Consider the following 23,331-nt stretch of genomic DNA (forward strand, 5'->3'; position numbering starts at 1 on the left):
AGTGATGGAATGATTTGCAGACCCCAGCAACCTCACTTCAGAGCTGATATCTCAGCTACCACATTCTGCTGCCTCCTATACATCTTGCAATAGGCACTTCTCCGCTAGACACTGGAGACACCTGGTTTGACAAGCCGATAGTATTCTTTTAAGGGAGAGAGTACTTAAACAGGCAATTTTGTAATAGTATTATAAATACTATGTTAGAGTTTTGTCCATCGTGCTGTGGGAAGAGAAAGAAAAGCTGTCTACTCTGTTAAATTTTTTTGTCCAATTTTTTTTCTTGTGATAAAATACACATAGCATAAAATTTACTATCTTACCTATTTTTAAGTGTGCAGGTCAGTGGTACTAAACATATTCACAGTGTACAATCATCACCACCATGCTTCTCCATAACTCTTTCAGACTTGTAAAACTTGAACCTCTATATCCATTAAAGAATAACTCCCCATTACCCTCTCCCTGTAGCCGCTGGAAACACCATTTTACTTTCTATGTCTGTGATTTTACTCTTAAGTACCTCATATAAGTGGAATCATACTGTATTTGTCTTTTTGTGACTAACATATCACTTAGCATAATATCCTGAAAGTTCATCGTGTTGTAGGATATGTCAGAATTTCCTTCCTTTTTAAGGCTGAATAATATTCCATGGTATATATTTATCACACTCTACTTATCCATTCATCAGTCAGTGTACACTTGAGTTGCTTCCACATTTTAGCTACAGTGAATAAAGCTGCTATGAACATGGGTACTCAGATATCTATTTGTGACCCGCTTTCAATTCTTTTGGGTATATATCCAGAAGGGAATTGCTGGATCATGTTGTAATTCTATTTTTAAGTTTTTGAGGAACCACCATACTATTTTCCACATAGCTCCACCACTTTAAATTCCCATCCACAGTGCACAGGGTTCCAGTTTCTCCATATCCTTTCCTTGTTTTTGTTTTTGATAGTGTCCACTTTAATGGGTGTGAGGTCATATTGTAATTTTGATTTGCATTTCCCTAATGATTAGTGGTGTTGAGCGTGTTTTCATGTGTTCGTTACCCATTTGTGTATCTTATTTGGAGAAATGTCTAAGTCTTTTGCCCATTTTTGAATCCGTTTTTCTGTTGTTGAGTTTTAGGGTTACTTATGTATTCTGTATGTTAATCTCTTATCAGATATATGATTTATAAATATTTTCACCAGTTTTGTGGGTTGCCATTTTACTATGTTGATAGTATCTTTTGATGCACAAAATTTTTTAATTTTCAAGAAGTTCAATATGTCTTAGTTTTTTCCTTTTATTGCTTATGCCTTTGGTGCCATATCCAAGAAAACACTGCCAAATTCAGTGTAGTGAAGCTTTTGTACTATTTTTTTGTTTAAGAGTTTTATAGTTTTAGGTCTTACCTTTAATTCTTTGACCCCCTCTTTTTTTTTTCCAATTGAAGTATAGTTGGTTTACAATATTATATTAGTTTCAGGTGTACAGCATATTGATTCATTATTTTTTACAGATTATACTCCATTAAATGTTATTATTAAGATAATGGCTATAATGCCCTGTGCTGTACAGTATGTCCTTGTTATTTATCTCTTTGACCCATTTTAAGTTGAATTTTGTATATGGTATGAGATGAGGGTCCAGCTTCATTCTTTTGCATGTGGTTATTCAATTTTTACAGTGCCATTTGTTGAAAAGAGTGTCCTTTCCCCATTGAATGATCTTGGCACTCTTGTCAAAAGTCATTTGACCATATATGCAAGGGTTTATTTCTGGGCTCCGTATTCTGTTCCATTGGTCTATATGTCTATCTTTGTATGATTATCACATAATTTTGATTACTAAAGCTTTGTAAGGCATGTTGAAATCCAAAAGTGTGAATGCTCTGGCTTTTTTTCATATTTTTGGAGATGGTTTTGTCTATTCAGGGTCCCTTGAGATTCTGTATGAATTTTAGGATGGGTTTTTCTATTTCTGCAAAAAGTGTCATTGGGATTTCGACAGAGATTGCATTGAAACTGTAGATTGCTTTGAGTAGTATTGACATCTTAATATTAAGTCTTGCAATCCATGAACAGGGGATGTATTTCCATTTATTTATGTCTTAATAAAGAGTGTTTTATATTTTTCATTATACAAGTCTTTCACCTCCTTGGTTAAATTAATTCCTAAGCATTTTATTCTTTTTGATGGTAGTAAAATGGAATTGTTTTTGTAATTTCTTTTTTAGATTGTTCATTGCTCATGTATAGAAGTGCAACTGATTTTTGTTGACTTTGTATTCTGCTGCTTTGCTGAATTCATATATTCTAACAGTTTTTTTTGAGGAATCTTTGGGACTTTCTACATATAAGAACATATGATCTACAAACAGATAATTTTGTTTCTTCCTTCCCAGTTTTGATGCATTTTATTTCTTTTGCTTGCCAAATTGTCCTGGCTAGAACTTCCAGTACTGTGTTAAATAGAAGTGGTGAAATTTGGCATCCTTGTTTTGTTCCTGATATTAAAGGATGAGATCTTCTCAGTCTTTTGTCATTCAGTCTGATGTTCATCATGGGTTTTCATATATGGCGTTTATTATGTTGAGATATTTTCTCCCTATTCCTAATTTATTCACTGTTTTTATCATGAAAGGGTATTGAATTTTGTTAGATGCTTTTTCTATATCTATCGAGATGATCATGGGTTTTTTATCCTTTATTCTGTTAATGTGGTGTGTTATCTTGATTGATTTTCATATGTTGAATCATCCTTCCATTCCTGGAATAAATCTCATTTGGTTATGGTGTATAATCTTTTTAATATGTTGCTGAATTCTGTTTACTAGTACTTTGTTGAAGATTTTGGTATTAGTGTTTGTAAGAGACACTGATCTGTAGCTTTTCTTTTTTGTATTATCTTTGTTGGGCTTTATTACCAGGAAATGCTGACCTCATAGAATGAGTTAGGATGTGTTCCCTCCTCTTTGATTTTTAAAATTGAAATTTTAAAAATATTGTAATAAGTCCCTGCTAACTACAAAATAGTATAATAACCTTGATAAATGCTGTAAATAATTAATAGTATAAATTTTACTATGAAGCAGTTTATCATTTTTTTTTTTTTTGATGTGGACCATTTTTAAAGTCTTTATTGAATTTGTTAAAATACTGCTTCTGTTTTATGTTTTGGTTTTTTGGCCACGAGGCATGTGGGATCTTAGCTTCCTGACCAGGGATGAACCCACACCCCCTGCATTGGAAGGCGAAGTCTTAACCACTGGACCACCAGGGAAGTCCCTATCATTTCTGTTTTGTAAATAAATCTTTTGAATGTTCAGGAGTACAATGAAGAAATTATGTTAATAATAAATTGCAGTGTTAGAACATCTTCTGATATGTTGAAGAATTTAGAACAATCTGGAACCTCTTGAAACTGTAGGACTCGGTGCAAAGTAAAAGTAATCTTTATTTCTGGAATGAAAAATATTTTTATTATTTCAGCAAAATATAGTGATTTGTTATTGCTTAATGATATAAACTTTAGATGCAAAGGTGTTTAAGAATTGTATCATTAGAAGTTGAAGGTTCTAAATACATTTCATCAGAATGTCAGTCATGTTCTATTAATGTTTCTGGCAAAGTAAAGAATTTTTGCAGCAGTCAGTGAGGAAAAAAATTAAGGGAACATCATGAATTTATGTTAGATAATAAAGTGATCAAAATAATAAAGTTTTTCCACTGTCAAAGTGAACAAAAACATTTGGAAAAGTACCATCAGCATTTAAAAAATTCTATCAACTATGCAGTTTTAATACAGTATCTTAAGACATGAAATATTTAATAGAAATTTCAAAAAATTAATATTTATGGGACTATCATTATATTCTAAATTTGTTTTTCACCTGCTAGCTAACATGTATTTACTGAAATGAGAAAACGGCTTTTTGAAATATTTATATAAATTACTTAAAATGAGAAATTCATGACTTTGAAGATATTTAGTGATGTTTATTGAACTCATATAACTAGATGAAAGAATATTTGAAATAATAAACTTGATGTTTAAGAAAAATATTTCAGTAAGAAATATTTAACTGAAAACCTCATTGCCAGTGTCTCTATAGGGAGAAGGTGTATATAGTTTCAGTCAAAACTAAAAAAACTTTTCCACATATTTGGTTCTAAGTCACTAAATTTAATCATATGCAATGAGGGATGTAAATCAAACAAATCAGAAAGCTTTTCTTAATAAATTTCATGTTTACTATCGTATTGAATAAACATCAGAGAAACATAAATAATATACCTGAAAATCAGGAATTGAATGATGAAATTGGAAGAATATTAACCCTGCAGTTTTACTTTTTCTTTTCATTTCTCCCTCATATGTACTAATGCTATTAAGCAAATGTTGATAGTTTTCTTGCAATATATGAAAACTGAGATGTTCAAAACTACTCTTTGATGTAGTCAAATCCTAAAGATGTGTCAGCATTTCCACAAATAGTTTTGGGCACATCACCAGATCATTTCTTCAAAGTAGTACTTGACACAAAAAAATTAACTCGGAATGAATCATTGATCAAAAAAGCTAAAACTATAAAAGCTTCCAGAAGAAAACATAGGAAAAAGATATCAATTTATTTTATACACATGCACATGAAACAGTAATTCCTAAATCATTTGCTGATATTTAAAAATTGTAAATATGATTCTTTATTTGATGCTGCTGACACTAGCTGAATAATGCTCTAGTTTGAGTCAAGATTTTACATAAAAAGATGACATCAAATATTTTCAACAATTTCCTCCCTAAGTATTAGTACTAGGCAACCTGTAGTCTCAAAAAGTAGTAATTTGTCTTAATGTTCCTAGTCATGAATCACCTCTCATCTTCTATTAAACTAACTGCAGTTCTATTCAGAGCTTTTCTAGCCCTTCTAGATGCTGTTTGGGATATTTAGAGATATTAAGACTTCATCCAAAAGTCATATTTGTTTATCCAAAAGTCATATTAATTGGTTTAATTTTATTTCATTTTCAATGAGCTGAGCTTTACAACCATCATTAGCCAAGTTTAGGATACAGTAAATGAAAGAACCTAAAGATTCAATATATTTTTCATTTGTCATCAGAAAGGGGGGCGGTCACATAATTGCACAATTTTTCTTATAATTAATACTTTGTTTTGGTTGAATGATAGTTCACATTTCTTAATTTTCATATCTTTCACTTTCATAATTTTTTCTTTTATATGGTCAATTACAAAAAAGTGATTGAACGTATCTATCACAAATCTCTCAGCTTTAATATCCAAAATATTTGCAGTAGAATGAGCAGAATTCTAACAGATTTGATATTTCAGTACTTCCATTCATTATGATACTGGGAGCCCTACCAGTGCAACAAGGCAAAAAAAAGACAAATAAAAGCATACAGATTGGAAAGGAATAAGTAAAACTGACTCACTTTGCAAACAACATGATTGTATATTACAATCTCCAGTAAAACTACTACTAAGTTTACTAAGGTCATGGGTTACTTGGTCAATATATAAAAAACAATTTTATTTCTCTTCACTACCAGTGAACAACTGGAAACTGAAATTCTCAAAACACGATTTATAATAACATTCAAACCTAGAAATATTTAAGATACACTTAACAAAAGGTGTGTAAGACAGGTACAGTAAAAACTACTAAGCATTGCTGAGAACATTAAAAAAATCTCAATAAATGTATATGTATGCTCATGGATTAGATGATTCATTATTGCTAAGATAAAAATTTTCCCTAAAAATTATTATTATTTTTTTTGGTAGAAATTGGCAGGCTAATTCTAATATTTATATAGAAATATAATGGACCTAGAATAGCCAAACCTACTTTAAACAAGAACAGAGTTGAAGAATATATAATACTATCCTATTTCAAGACCTATTATAAACCTATACTAACCAAGAAAGGGGGATAGCATGAAAATAAACATTTAGGTCAATGAAACAGAATTGAGTTGGAAAATAGGTGCACACATTAATGGTCGGTTTATTTTTGACAGATGTACCAAGGAAGTTTAATGCAAAAATGACAAGTCTTTTATTTATTTATTTCATTTTATTTATTTATTTTTTTGGCTGCGTCGGGTCTTAGTTGCGGCACGCTGGGTCTTCCTTGAGGCCGCTTGCAGGATCTTTCATTGTGGTGCGGGCTTCTCTCTAGTTGTGGCGTGTGGGTTTTCTTTCTCTAGTTGTGGCACGTGGGCTCTGTAGTTGAGGCACGCGGGCTCTCGTTGAGGTGCACGGGCTCTCGTTGAGGCGCGCAAGCTCAGTAGTTGTGGCGCGCGGGCTTAGTTGCCTCATGGCATGTGGGATCTTAGTTCCCTGACCGGGGATCGAACCTGAGTCCCCTGAATTGAAAGGCAGATTCTTTACCACTGGACCACCGGGGAAGTCCAGAAAAAGACAAGTCTTTTAGATGAATCAAGCTAGATTTACCTATAACATGCAAACATATATGTGTATACATATGTATTTATTTATGTATATATGTGTGTAACTATATACGTGTTTTATATTTGTATAACATAAACCTCATTGGAGGGCACAGTAACTTCCTCTTGGTTTTAGGTGACACACTCATTCACACATTCCTTGAAATTCTTCCCTTCTTTAGGTTCCAGGACACTGTAAGTTAATTTCCCATTGATTTCCTTCTTGGTCTCATGGGTTTCACTTCCTAGTAAACGATAAGCATTTTCTAAGACTTAATCACTGACTCTGCTTATCTCAAGCCACAGTCACTTCTTTAAGGGAGGCCAACTCTGACCTTTTCCTTACCATCCAGTCCCAGTATCTTTACACCAAGGTCTTCTGTCTTCTTTGAGCACTCAGTGTCCTCTGACATTTCTTCTTTTGTGTGTCCATTATGCTTAATGTATATTTCTCTCTCATTTATTCAAAGTTTTCTCATCTTTTATTGTAGAACAGCTCTCCCACCTCCATCCTTTTTTCCTGTGGCCTTAGTTTATTTAAGGGCCTGGGCCAGTTATCCCAAAGAACTTTGAGCCCTGTCCTGGTATCATTTAACTTATTCCTTCATCCCCTGTATTTTTGTAAGCCATGTTAAATCCATCTTCTTTTCACCTCCATTGCTGCTGCCACAGCCCAAGTGCTTTTCTCGTGACTGGAATATTACCATAACCTCTAATATTGGGCTTCCTCCAGTACCTCTTCTACAGGTCAGCTGAGTGGTCTTGCAGATTGAATTACAGAATTGCTTACTTGCTTGTCTTCTCCATTTGACTGTGAACTCCAAGGTCACAAAGCTAGGAGATGGTAGAGTTGGGGAAATGTACCATATTTCTCTTTTCATGGCTTCATCTGTATATAGGGGTACGTACCTCAGTTGGTGATGGAAGTTCTGGAGGCTTGGAAGTCCAAGATCAGGGTGCCAGCGTGGTTGAATTCTGCCATTTCCTGCATTGTAGCCTGCTGACCTTTCACTGAGTCCTCATGTGGTGGAAAGGCAGAAATTATTAAAATGGTTTGATAACGATTTGTGCTACATAGCTTGATAGACAGTGTTAAAATACCAATTTGTATAAAAAATAAAGATTATATTAAAAATTTTTAATTTATAGTTACTTTTTGATTTTTAAATATTTTAATTTTCATTTTACCTCAAGTGATTGTTAGTAGCAGCATGATTTGAATCTGGAAATGAGTCACCTAGCATAGTATGTATTTGCATGAATGGAGAAGATCTGAAAATATAGCTTTACTTGTTATTAGACCTTAAAGGAAATTTGCCTCTGTGCTGTCCTGTGCTTAACACCATCTTTCTACCCAAAATAATATGCTTTGCTAATCCAGGGCAGACTAACTAATGGATAGTTCTTTAGGTGCTGTTCATTTAAGAGTCATCATGTGATCGATCAGCTATACTCCAATATAAAATCAAAATTAAATTTAAAAATAAATAAATAAATAAAAGTCATGTGGAAAATTTTCTGAAATGTCCTGTTTCCCTGTTATTGCAAATGTCTTAGGTTTACTTTTAAAAAAATACACGAGAGTAGACCACCACCTCCATTGGGTTAAACAGAAATAATGACCTGTGGCTGGTGCTGGTACTACGTCAACCCTTTGACAATATGAAGGATTAAAGAGAGATGTTATAGGTTCATACTTATTTCTCTCACTGTATTTAGAGCACTGGCTTTTCATGGAACACTTCTTTTTTCACTTTTCGATATGAAGAAGAAATGTTTTTCACAAAGAATTTGACCAAAAATTGTCAAGCCATCATGTTTGAGTCTAGAGACTACGGGAATGAAAGAGAATGAAATATTATTGTAGTTCAAATGGCTACTTTTGACTGTGAGCACAGTTTTAAAGAACATCAGAATTAAATAGGACTAGGAAAATGAGTTCCAGTAAATCCAGATAGCTTTGAAGCAAGCAAGGATTTTGCAGAAAGGTTTGCCTCTTCTAAACACTTGAAAACAGTTGTCAGATAGTAGAGAAAACCAAGTTAATTAAGAGTGATTTAATATCTTTAGGAAAGAAGTTGGGTTCATTGCAGAAGTCACCATTAGAACAGTTCCACCTCTAAGCATTTGCTAGTCAGAGTCTTTCAGAGTCATTTTTTATATTGAATGAAGAAAACTTTTTAGACTGATAACGTAATTTAGAATTTAGAGCCTTAGGGTATTGAAGAATGGTACTTTTGCTGTAGGGAAATTTGCTAGAAAATGACAGCATTTGTAGGCCCTTTTTCTCTTTAGGCTTCCTCTTTCTTCTGAGGGACAGCATCTCTCTTGGTGTAAACCAGTGCTGTGGAATTCAGGATGGGAAAACAGGCTTTTGGGATGAGGGTGTTTCGCCATTCAGCGTCCTGATTCTCATTTAAGTCATCTGATTTTAATTTGTTTCTCACCTTGCCTGCCCCCTGTTCTTGATGCCTTGAGTTGGAGCTTCTTGGATTTTATTTTTGCAGATGCTGTATCTTTGGACTCCTTTAGGAGTGGGGAAAGCAATCTAGAAGGTTCTAACTGTTCTTTGTACAGATTCCCAGCTAGTTTTCCTGTTTTGAGCTCTGTGCCTCACCTCTGTCTTCTTTGTGGCCTGATGATTGCAAGGTTCTGAGAACCAAGTCTGTTTGCATTAGATTATTATTTCTCTGGCAGGCAGTTTGGTTCCAGGCTTTTCTGTTTGGCCAAGTTACTTACCACTCTTTCATTCATCTGCCATCTTCCAAAAACTCGTAGCCATCTTTACCCATGTAGTTTCTCCTCTTTTATAGACCCTGGGGGGTTATTTGTTTGCTTTTTATATTTCTTTACTCTCATTTTAGTGGGATTTCAGAGGGAGCCAGCAAATGCGTATGTTCAAAGCTAAAATTGTTTTTACAATGTCAGTATGCTTCTAGGGTAAATAACTTTTTTATAAAGATGCAATAAGGTGTGTGCAGCTGCGTAATTGGAGTAATATTATCTGTTTATCTTTCTACAAAATTAAGACTGAACTCAACAATTCCTTAGGTATTTCCTTATTTTCTAGAAACATTGTCGTCTTACTCTTTCTGGCAATATCCCTTAATTTAGACTTTATAAATTTGGGGGGAGGAGTGAAACATTTTGGTAACTTCAGTTCTACAAGGTAAGAAGATGACTTTCCTCAAGACCTGCTACTTTGATTATAAGACTTTTTCCTTAATCAGTCCTAAGTGTTTGACTTGAAACAGCACACATCTCTCTAATACTAGAGAGATTGAAGGTACTTTTTTGTTTCCACACAATGAATGATGTTTCATGAAATTTTATGTAAAAATGACATTTTATTGCTTGAATAGCAACTGGTATGAAGGTTAGACTAAGAAGATAACATTTGGAGAGAGAAATAAAAAAAGATCGCCATTTGCATAAACATATTCTGTTCCTACAGGGAATATACTTATATAAAATTACTTAATTCTTATAGACAACATTTATAACTCATATTCTTTGAAGTTGTAAAAATGATGGAACCAGTCAGAAATAAAATTCTGTCTTTCTATAGTAGCTATTTATTTAATCATGGTATCTTCAGCATGATCCGCCAGGGTAGATTTTGGCATACATTATCAAGGTAGAGAAATCTCATCATCTTTTTATCATGCTGTTTAAGAAATACCTTGATTTTAGAAATTAGTTCTCTGAAATACTACAGAATTCTTTTTTTGCTTTATGATTCGCTATAAATGGTCATCAACATGTGTTACAGTTGTTTCTATTTTTTGTTATGTGCTGTTGTTAAATATTTTTATAATAGAGGAAATAAATGTAAGTTATAAGTAAATAAAATTAGACCATAGAGATACCTGTCTTTGCTGATTGCATCTTCATTTCAACCACATATATTACTATAGCTTTAGTTGTATATATTACATTTTAATAACTGGATATTTGCTTTCGTATGGTTATGCTTTGTTTTTTAAATCTTGCTTACTAGATATTAATTGCAGTAAATCTATAAAGTATCTGAGCCATTTGTTTCCAAATTAAGTACAAATTGAAGACACATGGTATAAATCAGCAGTTACTGGACTGTATTGCTTCATTGTGCCCTTAATATGTTAGTAATATTTTCACAATGCCTCTAGGCTAAAAGAAATATAAATAGCTAACTGTTCCTTTTATTAAGTAGTTCGATCCAAACAAATTAATTTGTATTCACGTCCTAATAACTTAGTATCTATTGAAAATTATACACAAAAATCTAAAGAATAATATCTTTATTTCATTCTTAAATAACCACAATTACTGATTAATGGAATGTGTATGCCTATTGGGCAACACCCAAGTTCTTAAACCTTAGAGTCATATTGGATACCTCCACTTTCATCTTCTGTTCTACCTTGATTTTTTGGTAGTACTTTGGAAAGATACGAAGTCATCAAAAGGAGTGTAATGTTAAAACTGGGAACTATCTTGAACTAGTAGTTTTTGCAGTATCTGACGGATGTCATTAGGTTTCTCTGAATAATTTTAAATATTTTGTGAGTTTACTGTGGCATCTTGGGACACAGCACACAGTTTGGGGAACTCAAGTGTAAATAATTGTCTTATACTAATAAGTGTTTCCTTGACTGTTTATTATTTTTCAAAATGTGTTGGAAAAAAAATGTGTTGAAGCATTTTTTGGAAAAAATGTAGAAGCACAAAAGTAAGAAAGTATGGGAATTCAAGGTTGATCTTACATTACTAAAATCCATGAAGTACAGATTCTGATATTAAATGCATTCTTTAAAAGGTGCGAGGAGTGTACAGGTGTTTGTAAGCAAACCCTGGGACCCACTTTCAGTCTACAGGATGAGTACACTTGGCCCTGTTTTACTTTATAGATTCTAACTGTATCAGGTAGGGTTTTTCAGAAAAATAGAACCAGTTCTGTGTATATGGAGAGAGAGAGAGAGATTGAGAGAATATACACATGTAGAGGCGCACACACGCGAGAAGGGGGGTGGATTTTAAGGAATTGGCTCATATGATTGCAGGGACTAGCAATTTCTAATTTTGTAGAGCAGGCTGCAAATGAAAACTCAGGCAGGATTTCTATGTTACAGTCTTGAGGCAGGGTTTCTTCTTTCTAGGAAACCTTAGTTTTTGCTCTTAAGGCTTTCAACTGATTGAATGAAGCCTAACCCACATTATCTAGGGTAATCTCCTTTACTTAAAGTCAACTCATTGTAATCTTATCTGCAAAACACTTTCATGGCAACATCTAGACTAGTATTTGACCAAACAACTGGACCCTTAGCCTAGATGAGTTGAACAAGTCTATTTGGCTCTCAGAGTTAATTGGCTCTCAAGATTAATTAGAGTCGTTTTCTGGTTTTGCTCAAATTATTTTTTTCCAGCTCAAGGCTTGCCCCAAAATCTTATATTCCAATTCTCTGGTTTGCTGGAATTGAACTTTAGCCATTCCTTATGAGGTTTTAGCCTTTAACAGTACTTATCCACAAGTAAATAGCATTTCACATATTTGAGATGCCTCCTGGTCTTTTTTCAGATGGACCAGCTTTTGGGAAATATGATTGAAATGTGGGTTGATCGCATGGACAATATTACCCAGCCTGAAAGAAGAAAACTTTCAGCTTTGGCTTTGCTTTCTCTTCTGCCATCTGATAATAGGTGAGGAAATGTTTTCTTAAAATTTGTTTTTTTAAAGCATCAAAATGTTAGCACTGTTTTGGCCATTGGTATTGCTGTGTGTTGCTGGGCCGTGCTGTTTTATGCATATGTATGCTAATTTTGTTAGTAGGTAATGATGTGGCAAGTGTTGGTCTAGATCTAAAAAGATGTGAGTGGAGTGGTGGGCACTGCCGTTTAACTTGGTTATGTTCATTTTACCAATTTCATTTTTGTCTGAATTCCCATTTTTTAAAATAACCAGATTTTGTTAGACTTATTTTAGGTCCTCTTTTTATATGAATATATTAAATATATAATATTTCAATGTCAGTAGCACTTCATAAAATATATTATCCTCCTGGTAATTCAAAAGTTTGTTACATAATTTTGTTGTTATTTATTTTGGATTATCTCTAAAGAAGCTTACAAGTTATTGTTTTCTCCTTACTTAGATGAAGTCATTATAATATACTTTACAGTAAAACTTTGTTAAAATTCTCATTTCCAAAAGCAAATACAAAATGCTTTGATTTTGGACATTTTTCAAAGAGTATCTTGGTTCTTTTTTTTTTTTTTTTTGCCTTTATCCCTGTCTTTGTTTGGCATTATATGCTTTTTTTGGGCTACTTTTAATTTTAAAGGCATAAAAGCAGGCCTTTTAAGACTTGATACTGTGTGAGAAGAATGATATATTAGATCTTTTTGTCTTAGGGAATTTTTAGAGCACATTTATCCTAGTGATAAATTAGTGAAATAAGTGCAGTTAGCTTTAGAAATTCTTCTAAAAATTTTATTATTTATTTCTGGTATGGTAATTTGGATTAAGAACACAGGTAATGGTTTAGTCCTAACACCATAACAATAGATAATAATTTTTGAGCACTTACTGTTACCCAAAAACCGGATTTGCCTCTTGGTGGGTGTCGAGCCAAAAGGTAGAACCAAGTCAAAGACTGGGAGAAGGAAGGATTTATTACTTGCAACAAGTAGGAAGAGCACTGGGGATCTTTCCCAATGGAGTGTTTCCATGAACAGCAAAATTTGGGAAGTTTTAAGCTAAGGGTACATGCATATTTGTGAAGGTGCTTGGGTGTTTGACAGAGTCCAAGCTTTGGTTGATTGAAGTCATGGGGGTCAGTGAAGGTCAGCATCATCATCCCTTATGTTCCAGTTGATCTGGAGGTTGAGTGCCTAGGAGGTTTAAATTCTGCAGAACTGCTCAAGAAAGTGCTTCATGCTAGTCTTTACTATTGAAACAGAACTGTGAGTTTTTACAACTAATTTGTTATCTTTGCTCTTGCTACTTCTCTTGCTTGATAACAGTTTGTTCTTTTGTTCCCTTAAGATCATTATTACCAAGTCCTGCTCAAGGTTAAGCATTGTGGCCAGGCTTAGATCACAGAATGACTTAGGCCAAAAATGGCTTCTCTTACCTGATTCTCTTTCTCTGGGGACCCCCTACCTTATATGCTTACATTACCATATGCATTATATTTTGCTAAGTACTTTACATTTATATCTTATTTAATTTTTAAACGGTCCGCAGTTAGAGGCATGGTTGTCTTCTTTTTATAGAGCAAAGAAATAACTTAATGTTAAATGACTTGCCTAGGATCTGGCAAGTGGCACGTCACAGGGCAGAGTTTGACCTTGGGCAGCTTGATGCCAGAGCTTGCTCTTTGAACTACCAGGTGTGCTGCTTCCCAGGTGGATGTACAGAAGACCAACATTATTTCCTCACTGTGAAGCTGAGTGGCGTCTTATTTATTTTTTGAAACCAAATTGAAGTTACCAACATTTTAACTTACTGCTCTTTCCCTTTCTCTTAGTGGAAATACACTGACTAGAGATTTATTCAGGCCTTTAAAATGGAAATGTTAAAGAACCTGTTCTTTGGCAGTAGTCAACACTGTAAACATTTTCTCAGTAAATTAATGGATGGAAAAAAAGTATTAAGGTTAATAGAGCATGTTAGAGTTTTCTGTAACATAAAGTACTGAGATTATTGAGGGAAAACTTGAAATGACACAGGTTAAAAAGTGAGAAAGATACCTAATTGTATCTAAAGCATATTTGTTTTACACTTTTTATGATAATACTGTTGCCTTCAATATTTAATTTTATGTGTGTGATTCAAAAACATTTTTGATACTTAAGTTGTGGAAATAGTTGGGTTCTGTAAAGAAAATAAAAAAGGCTTCTATAAGTCTAAAAGAATACTTAGACTGGGGCTCATGTCAGTCTGCATAAATTGAGGGACAGAATTTTATTAAGGCTTGAAATTTTCTTAAGCATTAAATTTTCAAATTTAAAAATATCATGATAGCACTTATATGTGGAATCTAAAAAAATAATACAAATGAACTTATTTACAAAACAGAAATAGACTCACAGACACAGAAAGCAAACTTATGGTGGGGGTAAATTAGGAGTTGGGGATTAACATACACACTACTGTATATAAAATAAGCAACAGGGATTTACAGTATGGCACAGGGAATTATGTTCAATATCATGTAATGATCTATAATGGAAAAGAATCTGAAAAAATATGTATATAATCACTTTGCTATACACTAAAAACTAACACAACATTATAAATTATACTTCAATAGAAAAATAAATTAAAAAATTTTAAAAAGAAAGTAAAAATTGTGAAGGGAAAATCAGATCTTATTTATGTTTTTAAAATGAAGTATTGAAAAATCTATTGGGCAGTAGTGAATTCATGTCATTTTAAGTACCAAGAAAGTCTTGAATAATGTAATAGAATTTTAAAGAATAATGATTTAACTTTATAGTCCTTAATGGATTAATGACTAAAGAAGCATTGATAGATACAGAAAATGTGACCATCTGAAAAACAACCAAAAAAACTTAAAAGTTTGCCACATTATCAGTGACCCATGACATAACTTAGGAAAATTTGTAGTCACATGCTCTAGTGGAAGGTAACGTTGACGTTTAGGTCAGCAGTTTTATCATTTCCCATTATAACCTTTTTCTGCTTATAGGTACATAGTTGATGGAGTTTGGGGAAAATTTTTCCCCCGTCCACATCCCCAGTGATATTTCCTGGTTAACCTCCTACATAATAGTAATTTCCTCTTCCTGTGTTTCTTTTAGACTTTGCAGTGTAACATTTCCTTTGCCTGAAATAAGCAGGTCTAGAGAATAATGTGTTGATAATGATATCTTGAATCAGGCTACCTTGGGAAATGTTATTTTCTTCTTCTTTATTATAATGGATTTTCACATGCAGAAATAACGCTTTTCTAAAACAGTTTCTCAACCACAGTACTATTGACAGTTTGGGGCCAGATGATTTTTTCATATTGGGGCTGCTGGTCATAGCAGCATATTTAGCAGCATCTGTGGCCTCTACCCACTAGATGCCAGTAGAACCTCCCACCTCCAGTTTAGAATCACTGATGTAAAGAATGACCATTTGGGAAACTATTGTATTAAGCTATCTTTTACCATGATCCACTATTTCTGATTCAGAAATCTGTTAAAGACTGTAGGCTTTAGGACCACACTCAAATTCCAGTGCCACTAGTCACTAATGACCATGGCCAAATAACTTCCCTGTGCCTAAGTTTCCTTGTTTTTGAAATGAGGATACTAATAGTATCTTCCTATTGAGAGTATTATAAAGATTAAATGAGTTTACATATTGAGGTCAAACTGTCTGGATAGATGAGGTTAGCTGTTTTTATTTTATCCCTTTCTTCCTCTCTCTCTCATCCATCCGTCCTTTTACTGCACTGTAAAGTTCTAAAAGCTTAAGTCTCGTGTACATGCATTAATTTAAATTCAGGACATTTTTAGTATATTGAGTATTTGTTTATCTGTTCATTAATTCATTAAAAATATGTTAACCACATATGTCAAAGGCATGTCACCTTCAGCTTGATGATCTTTTGTAGTATTCTGCATTGTCACTTAAACTTAAGGATACGTGATTTTGTCCATGTCTTCTCCAGATGTTCTTAGTATATCTTCTTGGTCACCTTCTGAACATAGTGCAGTCCTTTTTTTTTTTTTTTTTTTTTTTGTAGTTGTGCAGTACAACTGTCTTGTGTCCTTTTTGTTTTGTAGCTGGAATAATTTCAAGTTTGAATTTTTTCCCTTTCTTAGGGTCCATATTATTTATACATAAAGGGAGTAATATTTTCTTCTGCTAATTTTTATGTGAAAATAACATTATTTACATATAACTCTTTTAATGTTTTCCTCCAAAGGCATAGATTAAACAAAAACTTTCATAGATGAGAATGAGAATAATCAAACTTTCCTTTGACTCTGTTTTCTGAAATACCAATTCATCATCTAACTTAAAAGACATTTTTATAATGCAGTTCTAAGAATTTCAGATGTGAGTAAGTGTTCTCTGAGATTAAGCATTTTAAGAATTTTGAATTTTTTGATTTTTTTTTTTTTAGATGTAAGGAAGTCACTAATGGGGGAATATTTTACTTAAGCTAGTTGAATAATTCAAAAGAGGTTGACAAAGCAGCAGGGTTTTTAGGTATGATGGCTTGCTTTCCAGGTGAAATTACCTTATAATAAAGTCCTCTTGGTATCAGATATACTACACAGGTTTGGGTTGGACACTTAGTACCTCTCCATAGTTCTCTTCTATCTCAAAAATAGTATATATTATGATCAGCATTTGGAAATTTATTATTCTGTATAAATTTTCTAAGATAATTTTCTAAGTCATTTTACAGCTTTTAAAACAGGCTAGTAGAATCAAGGTAACAGGTTCCAAAGAGTAGTATTTTGTTATAGTTTAAATATAGTTAAATAAAAGGCAGTTTAAAATTTTTAAATTGTGGATGTGTTGTTTTACCAGAATTATGTTTGGTTTAAACTGACCATTCCTAAGTGCGTATTTAATGTGACAGAATTTTATTTTCATCCTTTAAAATTAGGATGCATCTTTTACTCCTAGGTCATGTATTCTTATTTAGCATTTTACATTATTTTCTTTTATCTGTAAATTCTTAACCTAATATTTTAGTAGCTTTACTACAGTAAAAATTAGTTCTTAATTTTTTACGTCTTTCACAAGAAAAACGTCTTAGAAACATCTTTTGTGTGTATGTGTGTGGTAACAGCTTGATAAGGATATAATTCATAGACCGTACAATTCACCCATTTAAAGTGTACAATTCAGTACTCTTTAGCATATCCATAGCGTTGTGCATCCATCATCACAATCGGTTTTAGAACATTTCGTCACCTCCAGAAGGAACCATGTACTCTTCAGCAGTCCTTATTCACTCATCCCTGTCCCCAGCCTCTCTCTTGCTTTCCACCCCACATTCTTTTTTCCTACTGAAAGTGTCTATTCTGAATATGTTGGTGCTTAAGGAAAGCAGCTTTGCCCATAATTCATTGTGCCCTGGATTTATGACACCAACTTGTATTTGGCCGATTAGGAACGAGGCCAAACTGCATTTTTCTTGGGTCTCTTCAGTTGATAAGTGGCACTTAACTGATTTCTTTCATAGAATCTTTAACAGGAATTCATAAGTTGCATCAGTTATGCCGCAAGGGATGGGCACCTCTGAAAAGATTTGTCAGATTCCTGTCCTGTTTTAACCAGAGTTTCTGGAAAACCCTGGGGAAAGATGGAAATTCACCATCAATCTGAGACTGCATTTAAGTTTTTACAATATTAACTGGAAAAAACAAGATTCCAACATGGCACCCTATAGACCTCCACAGATAATATCATTGACCAGATGAGCATTGTGAGTCATTGCCATAGGCAGATGTTCCTTGATGGGACCTCGAAGGCCAAAAAAAGGACGTTGCTGAATCTGTTACTGAAAAGAACAGGCACCAGGCCTTGATAACACTCTATAATTCCATGGCATTTTGGTGCCTTGAAAGCCTGACAGGTGTAAATTTGTCATGATACTTGTGGTCTTGAAGCAATGTTTGAACTCGTTCCAGTGGCATGAAAATTGCTTTCTGTTATCCCTGCAAGTACTGCTGCCATGCTACCTACCGGTTGCAAACTCTGGAGTACTGATATGCTTAAGGAGAAGGCAAGATAAAGACCAAACATAAGTGCTAGTGTTGTTGTCTTCTCCATTAATGGGGGAAGGATTCCATGGTGCAAGTTTCGAAATCCATCCCTTCTCAACTGAAGTACTGCATCCTGGGTTTTGATTTCATACAGCTCTTGCCAAAAGAGGACCTTCCAATGGGAAATGCAATTGCTACATTGTTTTTTTTTTAAATTTATTTATTTATTTTTGGCTGCATTGGGTCTTCATTGCTGTGCGCAGGTCCTCTCTAGTTGCGGCTAGTGGGGGCCACTCTTCGTTGCGGTGCGCGGGCTTCTCATTGTGGTGGCCTCCCTTGTTGCAGAGCACAGGCTCTAGGCGTGCGGGCTTCAGCAGTTGTAGCACGCAGGCTCAGTAGTTGTGGCACGCGGGCTCTAGAGCACAGGCTCAGCAGCTGTGGTGCAGGGGCTTAGTTGCTCTGCGGCATGTGGGATCCTCCCGGACCAGGGCACAAACCCGTGTCCTCTTTATTGACAGGTGGATTCTTAACCACTGCACCACCAGGGAAGCCCAACGATTGCTACATTGTTGAAAGCTGCACAGAATCCACACAAGTAATGCTTCATTTCACTAACATTCGCAATATGAGGTGATATATCTTGTTTTTAAAACATTAGGATTGGTGGCCTCTTTTCATGAGCTGCTGAGTTCATCATGTTGCTTAAGATCTTTCTTCATGAAGGATTTGTTTTTTTTAACCTGTAACACCATCTGGGCCTGGTATTTTGGGGGATGGTAGCTTTTTGATAACTTTCTCAATTTCTTCCATTGTTACTGGTCTGTTAGGTTCTCTCATCTAGAGTCAGTTTTGGTAACTGGGTTTCCCGTTGCCACTGGCGCCCGGCTCCACGCCTGGTAGCCCCCGCCTGCAGGTTGGTGAGCCTGCTAGCCAGCACTGGCGCAGGCGCAGACCTTAATCGACCTCAGAGCATGGGGTGGAGCGTCGGAGAGATTATTTCATTACCAGGAATGTTCTCTAAATACTTTGACCAATGAGGCATAAAACTATTTTAATTACATTCCAGCTACCTGTTTGCTTTTTAATATCCTAATGTTGATGAGTAGTAGTGGAACAGTATGAGGATAAATGTGGTTTTTATATTTGCAGGGTAACAGTCAAGTGAAGAGGACAGAGTTAAAGAATTATAGAACTACAGAATAAAAATGATAACAATTGACACGGATACTGTGCAGCTGCCAGATTAGGGCATTAATGCAGTACAGAAGGACTTTCCTGAAGAAATGTTTGCTGAGATATGAAGAGGAGAAATTAACTCTAGTTCGTTGAGAGAAATTAACTCCAGTTAACTGAGTTGAGAGAGAATGAGTATTCCAAACAGGCAGAACAACCTGGGCAAAGGCTCTGTAGCTGGAGGGGTGAGGGCGCATTCAGGAAACTGAAAGAAGGCCAGTGTGGCAGCCATTAGAGCGAAGGGAGTAAGAGCAATAAAGCTGGAGAGCTAGGCTGAGAATAGAGCATAAATCCTAGGAAAGTAAGGCCTTCAAGGGAGAGTCAGTTTTATTCTCTGAGATGAATCAGGCAGTTACTAGTTTTCACCTAGCAATACTGTTACGGATAATTTACTCATTGTAAATTTGCTGCTGCCCAACTTATCACATACTGAAAATGTTAGAATTCAGGTCTTTAATTTTTGATCTAGTGTTTGCTTGCATGTTTGCTGCCAGCATTCATTCTTGGCTTATTCATTCATTTATTTGTTCAATAAACATTACGAAATACAAATGCCTCCATAGTAGACCCTGGGTGCTTTAAAATGTAGGTTTTAATATTTTTCAGATACGGCAAGGCCAACAGATCAGGGACAATTGCCATTGAAACTGTTTGTTACTCACAGTTCCCAAGAGGAAGGAGCATACCACACCACACAGAACCACATGGGGTAACACCAGCGTTGGTCAAGAGACAGAGGGAGAGAGGGGGAAATGTGGGCAAGAGCCTTTATTGCGCTTTCTGTGGGAAGGGATGGGAAAGCAAGGGTAAGCCGGTTTAGGATTGGCAAGTTCGAGTAATTTTAGGAGGCTACAGGGTGTAGGGACTGTCATGAGTTGTCTGCTACCTGGCCCTAGGTTAGTTAGGAGAAGGGAGATAGTGGCATGGAGTGTAAGAGCTTGATAGTTGGAGTAAGGGCTCTGGATCAGTTAGTTTGTGTATGAAATATGTGCTCAAATGCAGCCATTTTCTATCTCTCGGAATTGGCTAACCCTAAGAGGGCCAGTCTTTCCAGGTTAAGCAAGATCCCATCTGTCAGAGCATCAGCATACAGAAAATAGAAAGGCATAATCAATACACTGAGTATTAATTGTCTCTTGTTCTTAGCACCATGACTAACACATAGTAGGTGCACAGTAAGTTAATTGAATGAATTTAATAAATATTTACACTGTAATCGTGTGTTATTTTTTCTCCCACTTAAATAACATTTTTTTCTGAACATCTAAATGTTCAGAAATGTTTATGCCTGAAAAATTAAGCTAATTTGATCTCTCAATTTGTCAGTCCTAGTTGGAAGTAAAGCATACTTTTTGGTCAGTCTATTAAAAAGTGCACTTTTTGAGGTAAATAGATCATTGTTTAATTTTGTCATATTAACACACCATAAAAAGGTGTTCACATTTAGCAGCCCTTTAAGAGGGGTGTTTTTATGTATACTCTGATTTGTAGTATTGTTGCAAATTAGGAGTTCTTCGAATGGGGCTACTTTAGGCATACTTTTAATCTGTTTATTAAAGTCAACATATAAATATATATATATATATATATATATATATATATCAGGTTGGCCAAAAAGTTCATTTGGGTTTTCTGTAAGATCTACGGAAAACCCGAAGTTTTTGGCCAACCCGACACACGCGCGCACACACACACACGTATATTTATACATACATATATATATTTATTTATTTATTTATTTTATACCTGACTGTTCAATACCCTTTGCAAAAAAAAAAAAGGTGTGGAATGAATTTAGATGTATTACTTTGAAAAGTATGTGTCATTTAAATTTAAATTGGTCATTTGAGCATTAAATATAGTTTCATAAATTTAGAGAGGAGGGAGTGTGAGATTGTGGGATTTGGAATTGAATTTTTGTTCATACACTTGGGAAGTCACTTGGTTTCTTGGAATATCAGTTTACTGTAATGAATAATAAACAATTTATAGTGTTCTACAATGCTACAGTTAAAAAAATACATGCACAGGTTATACAAAGTATAGTTAAAGAAATTCCCAAGGCATTTAATAATAAACATTCAGTAAATACTGACAGTCCTTTTGCATCATTTGTTGTTTCCGTGATAATGATGGTTAATTTTGGAATGAAAAGTCATTAGTGAACACATTTGTTTACACATATTATGTGCCATAATTTTTTTAAAAGATGAGAGATTTTGAGACATTATTTCTAAAGTGAATTAGTTATGAATTACCTTTTGTTTTCAATAAAGTAGATTAGAGCAATGGGTAATTTCAAACTACAGATTCCTATACATTGTATAGGTATGATTTTATAAATGGGTTTCTGTAAGTAGGTTGAGATGGTATTGGAAGTCAAGTTGCCACTGAAAAGCTATGCTGTGTATGTGTGTCAAACTCTTGTGTCCCCTCTGGAGAAGAGATAGGAGAAGCCAATCTGAGAGGACTGATGGAGAAAGCATTTTATTCTTTACTTTTTGTGTGTACTTGATAGGCAAGATGATCAAGCCTTGGCTGAGCTATTTCAGTGTGCCATACAGTATTCTAGGTACAGAATCAGAGTGACAGAAGTCACCCTTAGTGATTATTCTGCCCTTTAGGTGAATGATCACTCCCTCCTCTTTTCCATCAAATACTTACTGAATGTCTGTGGAATGCTAAATAGTGAGATTACTGTGGGGAAAACGGACATAGTCCTTGCATAGTCTAGGGTTTTTGTTTTATGGTGTTTACTCTTATTATTGTTGTTTTTTTCCCCTGAAGATTTAGCTTGAACTGATTTCTAACCTAGTTAGAACCTAGTATATCCTAGTATTATCTGATTATATACTGATTTGTGGAAAGGGGCAGTGAGGTGTCAAGGGGGGAAGTTGTTTAGAATATTTATTTTGCCAGAGTTGACCACACAATGAATAATCCTCCTTGGGTGTATTGAATGATGACTATTTCTCTCATTGTTATGTAGGGAAAATAGAAACACATAAAAGAGTACTTTGAGGATTCAGGACCTCAGCTGTTGAGGTTCTGCTCCTCATCTCCTTTTTAATATATGTTTTACTAATGGGATAGATACTTTTAGATTTCCAAAAGAATAATCTTTGGATTATTAACGTTTTCCTTTGCATCTAACCTAATGCAATTTGCAGTAATTATTGGTTCAAATCATTTCAGTCTAACTGGGGAAAAACCCCTCTATAATGCAGCCTTTAATGTTTTTATTTTTTTGATTAGGCTATGCACATGTATCTTTTGGTAACAGAAGCTGGAGGGTGTAGACAAGATGGTTTAGGAAGATGAACAGTTGGTGCCATAATTGCATGTTCACTGAGTAGTTTTGTGAAAGAAAGAGGTAAATTATTAATTCCTGGGCTTGGTGATTTTTTTATTGAAGGGTTATAATCATTTATAAGACTTTCTTTTTAAAGCCGAACGTCAACTTGTTCTTCTAGCAGGTCCTTTGAAAACCCAGTGTCACCCCCCACCCAAAAGTTCGGTAGTTTTGGAAGTATTTTGAAGTGTTTCTATCCTCTCACCTTAGAATTTGAATGGAAAGAGTCCATTTTGGTTTTCATTTCCAATACAAATTCACTTTACCCTTGAAACATACAGCAGAACTAAAGTGCCCCTACCTTCCTTTCTAATATCAAGCCTGGGATACTGATACAACAAACATTCAGCAATATTTTTGAAGTTTCTATCATGTGCCAGGGCACCATGCTGTGCATTCAGTTTACACATTATTATTCAGTGCAGCCTGGCTTCTTAGAACAACAACAACTTATGTCTTCCGTCTCCTGTCCTAATTGCTTAGGAGAGTTCCTGAATGCTTGTGACTTTGGGGCTACACTCTTAATGCTCTCCTCACATCTAGGACCAG

The 23,331-nt window shown here is 34.7% G+C and overlaps 1 protein-coding gene and 1 pseudogene across 11 annotated transcripts in view; one reads left to right on the forward strand and one right to left on the reverse strand.

Annotated features, from left to right (window-relative positions):
• Window positions 1-23,331, forward strand: part of IPO11 (importin 11) — a 487,981-nt gene that overhangs the window by 126,000 nt on the left and 338,650 nt on the right. For all 11 annotated transcript variants that reach the window (XR_009502321.1, XR_009502322.1, XM_059916450.1 and 8 more), the window contains one exon: window positions 12,034-12,155. Coding sequence is in view for 9 of the 11 variants with exons in the window: in XM_059916450.1 (XP_059772433.1) it covers window positions 12,034-12,155 (122 nt within the window). In the remaining 2 variants the exon portion in view is untranslated. The remainder of the gene's footprint in view (window positions 1-12,033; window positions 12,156-23,331) is intronic.
• LOC132362049 (mitochondrial nicotinamide adenine dinucleotide transporter SLC25A51-like) lies at window positions 17,703-19,057 on the reverse strand (annotated as a pseudogene).

This window comes from Balaenoptera ricei, chromosome 3 (genome assembly GCF_028023285.1).
Source record: "Balaenoptera ricei isolate mBalRic1 chromosome 3, mBalRic1.hap2, whole genome shotgun sequence".
NCBI classification, from domain to species: Eukaryota; Metazoa; Chordata; class Mammalia; order Artiodactyla; family Balaenopteridae; genus Balaenoptera; species Balaenoptera ricei.